The following is a 13,846-nucleotide window of genomic DNA, read 5'->3' on the forward strand; positions in this document are numbered from 1 at the left end:
ACCTCAATGTACTTTTTTTTTTACTTCAAATAATACAATGAACAATATTTTGGATGCAAAATGACTTTCACTTCACTCTAAAGTTATTTTCTGCTTAAACTCCTTCGGAAAGTTGATTGCTGTGGACATGACATATTTGCATGTCTAAACCAATAAAAACGCATCATTTGGATGATGTCATCACTTCAATCAATCACAATCGTAAGTTACAAAGTAACAACAACAAAATCCCCCCCAAAAAATCCATGTTGTTCTTAAGTGGGAAAAGAGTCCAAATCAGTAAAAAAATATTTTAAAATTGAAAAGGCGGTTCTGAAGAGTTGAAATACTTTGAGGTACTTTGCACAAGACTGCTGGTACCTCCAGCATGGGCCGTTCGTAGATGTCTTCCTGCAAGCCGTCCTCTTTCCCCTGGATGGCGTCCCGCTGCAGAGCCTGCAGAACTTTGGGTGGCGTGACAAAGCCGTATTTGGCTTCCAGAAGTGCCAAATCCATTTTTTCCGCCTTCAGCACAGTGATGACCTCATCTCTGGCCTGCCGACAACAATAATGTACGTTATTGTTTATGTTGCTGGGGGGAAAAAAAGGTGTCCTCGTGTTCTCGCCCACTGACCTGCAGCTCTCCCTCCAGCAGGCTCAGCAGGAAGACCATGTCGTCACGCGAAAGGTCCCTGGCCTTTGCAGCACCGCTGCCGGCGTTCTTGCTGCTCTTGCGGTTCCGCTGGACAGTGCCGGTGTCGTCAGGCGGCTCACGGTGGCGAGCGCGGCGCTCGGGACGCCCGCAGGCTTCTTCTTTGGCCAGCTTGACCTCGGTGACGTCCTCCAGGCTGCTGCTGCGGGAGCGCATGTTGCTTCCTTGAAAGGACAGCGTTGGGATGTCACACTTGGATGTGCACGTGTGTGTGTGCAGCATCTCGCAAAGGTGAGTGGACATTTTGGTCAATAATCGATTACTGTACATCTTTTCATGGGAAAACACTGAAGACATTTTGCGCCATCGTAGTCATTATGCAACTTGTTAATAATAGTGTCAATTTACCGTTCCCTCAAAATAGCTCAACACGTGGCAATTCATGTCTCAACTGCTGGCAACAAAAATGAGTACACCCACACAAGTGAAAATATTAATACAAATAACGTTTACTCATTTGCTCCCAAAAACGTATCAATCCGTTCTATTTGAAATGTTTGAAGTGTCCCAAAGACGGAAGCTTATGCTAGAGCATACAGAAGGCTTTGATGCAGCCTCTCAACTGCAAAGAACGCTTGAAGAAATGGTAGTTATTACAAAAACGGCCAGCAGGTGGCAGCAGAGTATAAGAGATCAACCAGGGCCATCTTGCAAAAAGCTCTTTCCTTACTGTGTTAAACAGATTTGTGAATAAACTATATTCTAATGCTGCAAAACAGAAACAGATACAAATGTACTTTTTTTCCTGATGAAAGAAGACACTCTAATCTTTCTTTTGGTAGCTTCCATGTTTTTAATAGCAATAGAACACAATATTCTGTGGGCCCTGCAAAATCAGTCCAAATCCAGTCAAACAGCCGGGAGCGAGGGGGCTTGCTTCAGTGAAAATGGCTGCCAATCAATGAGTTAATAATAATAATAAACATTATTTGTATAGCACCTTTATAAACCAAGTGGTTAATGCGTGACAATAATTTGGCCAAGGGGCAGCATATAAATGGAGAATAATATGGGGCCTAAAACCACACCTGGCGGTACACCACAGGTAAGGGCGGAAGTTGCTGAGCAGTGGAAAATGTCCATATTGTGCCTAAAGTGTGTCGTAAAATATGTCTATATTATTTTCCAGTACTGCCTTAACCCTTTGGGGCACGAAGTTGACGAGAGCTTCGTAGGTTCGACTCATGCCATTGCGGAGGTGGTGGATGTCTAACATGTAACAGTTCCTTTTCACTTAGGCATGTACTCACTTATGTTGTTTCGATGCATGCAAGCTTCACAGCTAAAAGAGCAAAATGCCATCATGTGAAGAACTCACACGATGGATTGTAGCAAATCGTCTGTTTTTGGACACACCGTCTTGCCGGCACGGCCTTGCGAGCTCTTTTCAGCCTCGCGGCGGAATACAGTCGTCAAAGGCCTAAAATGAAGCCACGCTTCAAATGAAAAACGACATCCACAACGTTGTTGGACTGTCTAAACCAAACGTGCTTCTCGCTCCAGCCAATGACAACAACAACAAAAAAAACAGTGACCTTCTTTGATGTGTTTTGGCCCACGAGTGTGAAAAATGAGCAACTTGTGTGGAATAAGAAAAAGCATTTTCTGGCGTGAGGATGATGAACCCAGCTATGATAAATTGATGGGACGAGTAAATCAAGTGTAAGCACACAATTTATAACATTTTTCTTAGCAGAAACCAAATCTCAAGGATGCCAAAAGCATTGCATCATCTTGTATAGGGGCGGAGTTCGGACCACATTTGCATGAAGGGTTAGAAAACCATTAGTAGGCAACGAATCATCCTAATTGCTCGAGTAGGAGATTTATTTGAATCCAAGTCATTTGATTCAATCTGACCGCCGGATGATCTCGTCAGACAAACGGCAGCGTTTTGGTAGCGTTGCTGCTTATTGAGGCTTTCTGATGCTCTGTCAAGTGAGACGAATGAAACTGGAGGTCAGAGGTCACATGACCACCAGCCGAGGTCATTCCCAGCAGTCAGGGACAGACTCCGCCAACGCTTACGACGAAGCGGACGAGTGCGGCCGGCAGCTCGGCATGTGCGAGTCTCATATATCTGCCAAAACTGTGAGCGGGATCGCAAATGTCTCACATCGTTAAAAGCTCAAAAGGGTCACGCGGGGGACAAGGAAGTGCATCGTGTTGAGTTTAACGGACGCTAATGTCACATATTGTTGAAAAAATGCGCTCGGGAAATTCCAGGCCGATGCCAAATGCTCCGTTACCAGAAGATCCAAGTGCGCCTGCAACTCATTTTCACATCACATCATTAAGCCTTTGCTAAGAAAATAATGAATAAATAGCGTTTGCTAAATGTTGTCGTTGTTGTTTTGAACTGCAGAAGCCCGTTTTGGACGTTTTTTTTTGTTTTTTTCCAATCGTCAGAACACCTTCATGCGCAAAGCTCATCCATAGGCGAGCATTGACACACTCACATCAACTCCATTTTGCACCCAACGGAAGTTGACTGTCTAGCACAGGGGTGGGCAAAGTGGGTCCTCGGGGGCCAGAGTCTTGCAGCTTTTCCAGGTTCCAACACAAGCACGTTCCAATGAACAGGATGCTTTGCTTGCTGATGAGCTGATCATTCATCGGCTGCGTTGGAGACGGGGAAAGCTCCAAAAGCTGCAGGACTCGGGCCCTCGAGGACCCACTTTGCCCGCCCCTGCTCTCGCCCCTTTCCGAACATAGCGTTGGTGCTTTTGGTTTTGTTCTTTTTCTATTGATTTTCTTTTCCTAAACACACAGTTTGCGCCTGGAGGGAAATGGCAGAAACGGGCTTCTGACATCAAATCAAATCAAAGCGTGAACTTAAAAGAAAACACATGAATGAATGAATACTTAAACAAAATAAACAAATAAATAATACATCCACTGGTGGAAACGGGCTTTTGACTGTAAAACAAAAAAAAATGAAATCAAATAAACACATCATTGTGACCCCGGCCTAACGTTGACGCTCTTTTGACAGTCGTAACAGTCTCTGAGTGGCTGGAAACAGTTGTCAGTTTGAATCCTTTCTGTGACCACTTTTGCTTCCGCGGCTGGCGAGCAGGTCCAAACGTCGGCTTGTGGCAAGCCCGAGAGCCTCGCGTGTGCTCAACTCGGCTGCCCTCGCGCCATCCAACTCTCAACACTCAATGAGCGCTTCTTACAATTGGGTTGGGGAAAATAAAAGGCCTCCACTTTTCATTTGGCCGTTCAAGTTGCCAGGGTCAAAGGTGAGGAAGCAGGTGTGATGCAGAGGAAATAAGGCCGGTCCGTCCCCCCGCGTAAGGAGGACATACGCTTGCAAACACGCCTTAGCGAGGACATTCCTAGCGGCTGACATCACAGCCCGCCGACGTGATTGAGGGCAAGAGAACCGACATCAAATGCGAGCAAGGAGCAGATGGAGCGCAACATCCAACGCTTTTCTGCTAGCTTGGTCATTTCCTTATTTGGTTTCTTTTGTATTTTGATGATGTCACTTGATAGACTTGATTGAACGCTTGTGCTTGTGAAATTGCCACAGGAGCTCAACACGTGTCGTTTTGTTTGCTTTTTCCAACGGCAGCTAATAAGCCTGTAATAACAGCACCCTTTCCTTCTGCGGTTTCAATGACGGAGCCAAAAAAAAGGAGTGGAGTGTTTACAAACAGGGCAGATAGTTGTCGTAGCAACAGGTGGCCCCCTTAACTCTTTGACTGCCAGACGTTTTCAGAAACGGGTTGTCCCCGGTGCCAGCCGATTTTAAGCATTTTGACTGATCTTTCAAGGTCCATAGAAAATTATGTGTTTGGACTATGAAAACACACATACTACCAAATGAAAGATTGAACTCTCATCTTTCATCAGAAAAAAAAAGTTTGTTTCTACCTTTTTCCGTTCTTCAGTAATCAACAATAGAAAATGGTTAGTTTCACCCCTGTTTTGAAACAAACGTCTTTTAACGTCTTTGGCACTCCTCCATAGGATTTTACTAAACTTTATTTAACGTTTTTGGCAGTCAAAGTTGAAGGTTCCGTGTAAGAGGAACACGCTTCCTGCCGGCATTAGCGAGCGCATGCAAAATTGAGAATGGCATTAAGTTGCCCCCAGAGACTCGGAAAAAAAATATAAAAGAAATAAAAAAAAAGTTGCCCCCAGCACAGGATACAGGAACTTCAAAACGCATGCTGATGTTCACGTATTGTTTGGGATTGGTGCGTGATGTTACAGCGCTTTAGAAAGGATGCATGATGGGAAATTAACTCTTGAATTGTCTGTTTCGACAAATCCGGTTCTCTGAGGTGCCGTCTCATCCTTCGCAAGTCTTAAGTGAGTCTTCTGTGATGTCAATTTCCAAAAAGGAGTCTGTGAGCAAGCCACTCTGATTGTTGCAATGATTGTATCGAGGGTTAGACCAGGCCGATTGGCGGCCATTTTGAGGAATATCGGTATCGGCCTTTTTTCCTAATCTGCCGGTGGTTTAAGGTCAATCTAAAACCATTTTCATTTTAGGAAAGTATTTAAGTTTTCACTTAACTCTATAAGAGATGCTGGTGGCCCTGCGAACCTTCTGAACCTTTTGTTCTTCTTTGACATTGAAAAGTTTAAGATTTTGGCTACAATATTTGTAATATTTACTGTAGGAAACTATTGACAGTTTCCATTTCACTTTTTTAAGACATACTGATAACCTTGGGAGGTCGCTGAACATTTTGGTAGAAATTGAAACGGATGTATGTCTATTGTCTAAGATTTAAATTTAAAAAAAAATAATAATAACTTGTATATAAAAAGTTGTTCAATAAACATATTTTAAGACAATACAACAAAGAGATGCATTTTAATTTTTTTTAGGCCAATAACCCCCCCCCCTTCCTTTTTTTTTTTTTATTGCAAATAACTCTTTGACTGCCAAAAACGTTCAATAACGTTTAGTAAAATCCTATGGAGGAGTGCCAAAGACGTTAAAAGACGTTTGTTTCAAAACAGAGGTGAAACTAACCATTTTCTATTGTTGATTACTGAAAAACAGAATAAGGTAGAAACAAAATTTATTTTCTGATGAAAGATGAGAGTCAAATCTTTCATTTGGTAGTATGTGTGTTTCCATAGTCCAAACACATAATTTTCTGTGGACCTTGAAAGATCAGTCAAAAATGCTTAAATCGGTTGACACCCACGGCATCCCTTTTCTGAAAACGTCTGGCAGTCAAAGAGTTAAAGTTAAAGTACCAATGATTGTCACAACCAACCCAAGTGGGGTTAAATTCGTTCTCCGCATTTGAGCCATCCCCTGAGAAAACGGTGAGCAGCAGCAGGGATTGCGCTCGGAGATCATTTGGTGATCGAACCCCCCAATTCCAACCCTTAATGCTGAGTATCAAGCAGAACGGCAAGTGGGTCCCATTTTTAGAGTCTTTGGTATGACCCGGTCAGGGATTGAACCCACAACCTTCCAGTCTCAGGGCGGACACTCTACCACGAGTCCACTGAGCTGCAAAATGATTTTCGGCCCTGAAAACAACATATCGGACCATCTGCAGTGCCGCTAAATGGCATCATCCTTCCCCACACGCCAGACATTTTCCCGCCACAACCGACACCAGATTTGTTTGCTTTTTAAAATGTTGCCCGTCCTGCTGCATGAAGTCAAACGTTAATGAGCAGAACATGACGCACAAGAGGTCAAGCTCCTCCTTTTGCCGTGGGACTGTACGTGCTATGTTTAGCCCCGAGAATCCCCGTTGGGGGGTCAGCGCGTGTTCCGACGCACGATTGCGTTGAAGGTCCCGCCCGCCGGCTTTGCCTCTCTTGGCGTGAGTTGCAGGCTGCAAACAGTTGCACTGTAACCGGGTCTGCTTCGGAACAGCTGATTATGGCAACGAGAAGCCACAAGTCCTGCTGGGTCGTAGTAATAATATCAGTGACGGACGGAGGTCATCGGGTTCAGACGCACTGTGACGCTGCACATCTTTCAAGATGAGATGATGTTTGTAAAGCCGGTGGTGGGCAGTAACCAGTTACTAGAAACGCATTACTCTTAACTTTTTTTCAGTAACTCAGTTACAGTTACAATATGGTGCATTAGTCAGTTACTTGATCAATGATTTCATTTAAGAATTGAATTGTGTGACACTCGTGAGGATAAACGCTTCCAAATCAAATAATGAATGGATGGCTGCTACTTCCTGTTTACAATGGATTGCCGCTGCCGTACCAATGAAGAAGACGCATTGTGGCCGCGCATCGGATTCGGCAGTCATGGAGAGGCGTGGAAATACGCTCATTACTTTAGGTGAGCATAAAGAAACAGTGTACTGTATGTTCTTTATATATATATATATATATATATATATATATATATATATATATATATATATATATATAGTTATTTTTAATAGTACGCATTACTGTTTTGTTTAAACAATCATCAGAGTAATTGAGTTACTTTTAAAATGAAATTACTGTAACTAGTTACTTTTTTAATTTAGTAACAAGCACAACACTGTGTTGGTTTGTTGACCAAATGAATACCTGCGTGATCAAAATACGTGATAAGTGTCAGATTTTAGCACCAAAAACATGATGTGGACACGCCATTTGCTTGATGGGCCCCATAAAATGATGTGGCCGCTCGGACCCTGATCAGGCGCTAAACGTCCCACTCATTTGGTTCTGTTGAAGCAGCAGCAGCAGCACACAAATGAGACCGTGAGGAACGCGTGTGCAGATGGAAGCACGCACCTTAAGCAACCGCCCAGCAGAGGGCAGCATATGATCAATTTCAGCCTGAAGTGGCCGCAACCTGTTGAATGGAGCGTGCTTGTTTCCAGCGCACTTCAAGAGGAAGTCCAATCCAAAACCTTCTTGACAATAGCATGTGATATGCGCCCCCACGGGTTTATACAAAGCTATAGAGCAAAGAGTCAGGGTCCTTGTAGGGACCATAAGGACTCTTTGTGCGGATTAAATTGTACGCATCCTACTTTATGGGCTTTAACCCCCAATTAAGGCCTGACAGTAGATTAGGCGGGACTTGGCTTGATGCCACAGTCAGCAATCTGTCACCTCATCTGCCGGACTTGCTTCCTTCTGTCTGATGATAGCATGCGTGCGCATGATGAGGATGACAAGGTCACGGCTCCCTTGAGCCACTCGCCATGAACACGTTTGGCTTGTTAGCTGCTGTTAGCAATGTTCTGAAAGCTCAACTTAATGAAGGCGGCGCCGCATGCAATCCAAGCTGCATTGCTCATACAGAAACAGCCCGGGGACCGTTTGTGACCGTTTGTGACCGTTTTGTGACCGTTTGTGGCCTGTCGTCCATTTTCTTTTAGCGGCCATTGCTATATCTCAAAAATAAGTTGGAACGTTTGTCAATCCTACAACCACCACAACTCATATCCATCCACAAGAGGTCAGTGGTGAATATGAGCCTGTCGGAGGCTGAATTTGAGCGTGCGGTGGAGTACGCCCGGGACTGGTCGCCAGCCGGTCGGAGCTACGACTGATTAGGCTTTTACACAATCTGCGTTTTTTGTCGTTGTTTTTTTACTGATCGCCATTCTCCGAGGAATGTAAAAAATATGTCATTTGACTGCTGCCCGACCCTTAAACCACCCCAAAATGTTGACACATTGCAAAGAATTTAGCTTTATCATAAACTGTGATGCAGCAGCTTATCAAAATAGCCATCATGTCGCTTGATGAATTGTTTTGAGTTCAATTGAGTCCAATTCAAGTCGAAGCTCATCTGAAAAGACTTGAGCTTTGGAACCACAGGGTGGCAGTTCACACCGCAGTGGACAAAATGTCCCAAAAATAGAAAAAAATGCTCATCTGCTTCATGGGGACTGCCGAGGTGCCCTTGAGCAAACTCCCTCCCAACCCATTCAAACGGACATCACTGAGTTTTACATGTCGCCGTGTGTGCGAGGTTTGTGATTTGTGATGTGCAACACAAAATATAAACAGCAGAATGAAAGTTGAAAATCTTTCTTGCACAAGAGATTAGAATCAGTATAATAAATGCCTTCGTTCATTCAAAAATGTAAAGTCTTAGTTGGCTCCAGTCAACGCTGCTCTATAAGAGCACCTTTGGTCTTTGTCAGGGGCGTCTCCGTGACAACAATCAACACACCGCGAGGCAACGATGCCAGTCCAAAAAAAAGAGGAGTGAATGCTAGGTGTAAATGACATCACAAAATTTAGAATGGCTCTCTCACATTTTCGCAAATTGACAGCAAAGAAAAGAAAAAATGGTTTGGTAGATTTCCTCTAGCATTTCCTTTTTAAAGCTGCATCTGGCAACTCTTTTACAAATTGCGAACGAGCCACAAGTTGTTAGTAAACTTCATGACAACTTTGTGTGTTCACAGCATATGGACTCAAGTGTTCTTGTAGCGACGGGCACTTGCGCCAATCGCGATTCCCGCAATGACGTCGCCCACCTTTCGTGAGTGCTGAATGCCGCGGGAAAAAAATGCACGGACTGAAGCAGGTTGACGTCGGTTGATCGGGATGAGAACAGACGACGGTCCTTCTCATTGCCGTTGACGCAAGTGCCCACCTGGCAATCCCACCTGACTGACTATTATTCTGGTCCAAAAATGTTTTTTTTCAAGCACCTTTTGTCTGAACACGTGCATTTTTTTCATGCCTGGAATGCAAATATATGAAAACGTACTCAAACGTGTCGCGAAAAATTTTGTTGCTCGTTTGATCCTGCGTGAGCTTCATTTTTTATTTTTTATTTTTTATTTTATTTATTTTTTATTTATTTTTTTATACAGGAGAGCTCAGTATTGTTCATTCGATTTAACATCATCATTGCTCTCCTTTTTTTTATTATTATTTTTTAAATCCAACAAATCAATTAAAAAAAAATAGCTTAGAGCTTCATTTTTTAAATGACTGCAGTACTCTTTTGCCCTTTTCTATGCTGAAGTACAGGGTGTGAGCACTTTTGTCACCTCTCGAAACAGCCCACCCCTAATCCTGATTGGCTTGACTAAGAGATGTGTCTTATTATGGTTTAGCTTTCGAGTGTACTACAATCCATTTGAACCTTGTCTAGTTCCATCCTGTAACCTTGTCTAGTTCCAATCTGTAGTCCAGCGTGATGGTTGCTAACTTCATTGGACTTATTTGGACTGCTCGGACCGCAGGTCAAGTTGGGAGCAAAGCTAATGTTGGACAACACCGGCCGAGTATAAATAGTGCTCTTCTCCCAGAGCTATTCTGTGAGTGAAACCGGATCTAGGGAGCCCGAACAAGTCGGCGTGTACCATCTGGCCCTCGTTCCGCGCTCAGATTTGGACCGCTCGACCTCGCCATGGCCTCGTTGCCTCCAGAAATGAGTGTTTGTTTGACAATCAACGCAATTGTGCTCCCCAATCGGCAAATGCAATGGAAGAATTCCACATTTCTACTGTGGTAAAATCCGCCGCAGCCTCGGGCGCCACATTTGGACCGTCCCCATTGAGAAATCCAACACAAAAGCTCTTAAGCAGGCAGGCCTCGTAATCCGCCGTCCAAGTGGAGGAGCTCAAAGCGCTTGAACAATCTGTGGCCGACAACCCCCAAAGTGTCACTCAGCAGCAAGATGCACTTTTGGCCTGCACTCCTTTCAGCGCTTGACACGTTATCTCTTAAGAGCATTTCCTCCAAAGGACTTGAGTCCGTCTTCATGCGACAACAGTTTCTGCTCGGAGTCGAATACGCGACGTTTTATTCTGACGATGAGGTTTCACATGCTGAGTGAAAGAATCCGAGACAATAAGTCATTAGTTGCTCATGGATGCGTCGCAAATTCAAAACAGGCCTCCGGCATTCAAACCATCTCGGCAGCTCTCCGTACAACTCGCCGGCGTTCGCATGTTAAAGTCACTCCATCGATCTGTTGCTGCAGATTCGAGGCACCAAAAGGCGCTGACTCGCTCGCTGCCCGTTATCAGACGCTGTTGTCAGACGCGCTTCATTAGATCAAAGCCTCACTTGTAGTCATCAACCAAATCCACCCAAATATTGCTAACACGTCGCTTGTATAGTTTCAAAGCGTCTCGAGTGTAAAAAATGATGCAAATGCATAATGCTGTCTTTTTACTTATACACATTTGTCGTTGCAGTTCTTTGTTATTTTATATATTTTCAACAAGAAATTGAGTTTGCGATAAGAAATGAAAAATAGTTACACCCAAATCAATACTATTGTTGGATGTGTTCAATTTTTGAAAACAAAAAGAAATGACTTGTACCGTAATATTAACATAATAGCAATAAACAAAAAAGCTAATTCAATTCATGTGCAAGTTTTCTGCCAAGATGAAAATCCATTTAGGAAGCAACACAAAGTAGACCCACTTTAGTGAACGGGTGCCCCCCCCCCAATAATATGGTGGCCCCGAGTTTGACACCTGTGCTTTAACGCTGCATCACTTTTGATGCCTTTTTTTCTTTTTCCTTTTCAAGGAGTAAAGTTGTTGAACTCTTAAAGCACAAATGCCAATCGGGCTACATAAAGAGAAGTTTGTTTGGGAAATCCAGCCCTGCAATCATTTCCAAAACAAGCCTAACCTGTGCTGATCCTCATCACGTCAACATAGTGGAAAAATACAAAGTGAAAGTTTGCTGGCCGTGTGCAGCCGGCATCCGTCGGCATCCGTCGGCATCCGTCGGCAAGGACTGCTTTCTTTGCACGCGTTGTCGCCGCAGCTTTGACGTGAGCTGCCAGTGCAAGATCTGCTTCCGCTGGCATCAGCATTAGTCCAAAGGTGACCATATCATTTCCTCAATTTGGACCTCATTGCGTTCTAATCTCATTACAGGACCAAAAGAAATGACAAATCAAAGAAAAATGTGTCTCTGGTGCGGCCCGTAATCCAATGAAGCTACTTAAGGTGATTTTTCTCATTAGGTGTCAAAGCATTTCTGGTGGACAGATCCCACGTGCACACGCCCCTCCGGTCTTACCTCTCGTAGCTAAGCGACCAAGCGCTAACTGTGCTGCTGCTGCGATGCTGCAGAGGCGAGGCGGACTCCCGGGATGCCTCGCGTTTGCCCTCAATGTCGAATGCTTTCTGCCCGCCCAGTGCGACGGTCACTCGTTCGCTAGGTCCTCGACCGCTCCTCGTACGATCCAGGTGGTCCCAAGGAGGAAGTCTGCAGCTGTATGTGTCGTGCGCGATGCTGTCCAAGGCTAAGTCTGTCTGTGTGAGCACGATGCTGTCTGGGCATGTGTGTGTGTGTGTGTGTGTGTGCGTGTGTGTGCGTGTGTGTGTGTGTGTGCGTGTGTGTGTGTGTGTGTGTGTGAGTGTGTGAGTGTGAGAGCGGGAGAGGGAGAGGAGGACCTGCCATGCAGATATCAGCCAGTTAAATTTAAACCAGGCTGCCTTCTGACACCTTCAGCCATGGCTGCCACCCCCCCCCCCCCCCTCAACACACACACACACACACACACACACGGCTATGACGCTACCATATGACTTTGACTGAATCTCAATGCCTCAGCAGTCCCCGAGGAGAGGCAAGACCTGATCTGATGCTTGGGTCGGAGGGCACGGACGAATATATTCAGTAGAGACGCTTTTCTGGGGGGGAAACGTAAATGAGCATTCTTCACTTTGAACACTGTGGCGTCTCCATCACAGGAGTGGCAAAAGCATCCAGCTAAACTGGAGGCAAAGCAAGTGGAAAACTGAAAAAAAAGTCAATGATGTCATCAATGAAATGTCGTCGGTCACGTTAGCACTGAATGCAGAAAACCTCAAGGCGTTAAACTCTTGGATTTTTGCTTGATGTCTTCCTTCTGCTGTTGTTCTGTCCAGATCTTTTACAATTATCTTTTGTATTTTGCACGTTAATTATTCACGTTAGCATTTTTCCTTTTGTTTCTCACATGACATTCTGTTTGATTGCTCAACCTTTGTGGAGTTTTGAGGCTTGACACATTGAAAGCCGGCGCTGACATTCCTCAACGTCACAACCGCGATGGAGAAACGCTAAGCGCCTCACCCCATCCCAAACCGATGAATAAACATCTCAGACCTCTCGAGGAGTCCAGACTTAGTGTCAACGCGTCTCCGTCCTTTCGGTGTTGGTGCGTGCGTGCGCAATAGCTGCACCTTGCGGCGGCCCTTGTGCACGATTGCCATACGAGCGCTAAAACGTGATCACAATCCGATTTGACCGAGTACCAGGCACCAACCAGCCTTTCCTCTCGTCCTCTCCTCTGCGGCATGACGGCAGTACGGAGTTTAAAAGCAGAAGTATTTACGACTCAATGCTCGCCTTTCAAGTTCCTGGAGTGCCACGAAACATGCGGGACTGGCAGGTTAAAGATAGTTAGTTAGCGAACACCTGCCCTGTGCAGCGAACAGGCTGCCTTTCCCAAAGTCAACTTGATGCACTCACAGATATGGATTTAGTATTAGTTATGCGACAGCTGAAAGCAACACATATTACTCTCCACCCTAGAAAATCCCCAGATTTTTCCGCAAAAATGCGGCCCGTACCGTAGATCGCGCCGGGACAAATGAGGTATCAAACGATGCGGCTCGATCTGACTCGGTGCGGCATTACTTTTCTAGGAATTCCGAGTTACCATGGCGACGCAATTCCCAAAAAACTCCCAAAAAAGTCCCATAGGAAATGAATGGAGAAAGGGGGAACAAATTACAGATAAAGCACCTTTTTCCAAGACACGCTGCGCGCGCATACGTTGACCGGCCGATATGAATTTTAGCTCATTTTGTAGCAATTTTTCCCATCTTTAGCTCAGTGTCGAAATTTATTTTAAGGAATGAAAGCTCTCCCCCCTGTGCGGGTTCAAAGACAGTGAGTGAAATAGCCTTCTCGGGCAATTAGGCTTTGAGTGGCGGGAACCAAAAAAATATATTTCCAAAAGTCAAAAGTTTCACTTCAACTCGTCACCATGGCCACAATCTTTGCTCACTAGACATCAAATTCTCACATTTTGTAGTGACAAGTCTCTTCTTTCAGACAAACTAACTTTTATTTGGCTAAGGTGTGATTTAGTACCTTTATTTTCACTTTAAGCGAGGAGAAGTCGGACTAACGCGCCTATCTTTTCCATGTTAAATTCGCCTCCTTTTTCCTCTTCATTTCTGATAAATCCTAAGTTTTCAACCTGCTCTCATTTGG

At 44.6% G+C, this 13,846-nt stretch overlaps 1 protein-coding gene across 3 annotated transcripts in view; it reads right to left on the bottom strand.

Annotated features, from left to right (window-relative positions):
- The window catches only part of filip1l (filamin A interacting protein 1-like), a 28,827-nt gene extending 16,860 nt beyond the window's left edge, over positions 1-11,967 (bottom strand). The window contains exons 1-3 of one of the 3 annotated variants that reach the window (XM_077577633.1): positions 11,657-11,967; positions 614-855; positions 361-534 (exon numbers count right to left, since the gene is read on the bottom strand). In XM_077577633.1, coding sequence (XP_077433759.1) covers positions 361-534; positions 614-847 — 408 coding nt within the window. In that variant the 5' untranslated portion in view covers positions 848-855; positions 11,657-11,967. Of the gene's footprint in view, positions 1-360; positions 535-613; positions 856-7,429; positions 7,446-11,260; positions 11,496-11,656 lie in introns of those variants that run through there. The other 2 variants (XM_077577624.1, XM_077577642.1) reach the window with 2 other exon arrangements.
- Between the last annotated feature and the right edge of the window lie 1,879 nt (positions 11,968-13,846).

The sequence above is a fragment of the Vanacampus margaritifer genome, chromosome 1 (genome assembly GCF_051991255.1).
Source record: "Vanacampus margaritifer isolate UIUO_Vmar chromosome 1, RoL_Vmar_1.0, whole genome shotgun sequence".
In the NCBI taxonomy this organism is placed as follows: domain Eukaryota; kingdom Metazoa; phylum Chordata; class Actinopteri; order Syngnathiformes; family Syngnathidae; genus Vanacampus; species Vanacampus margaritifer.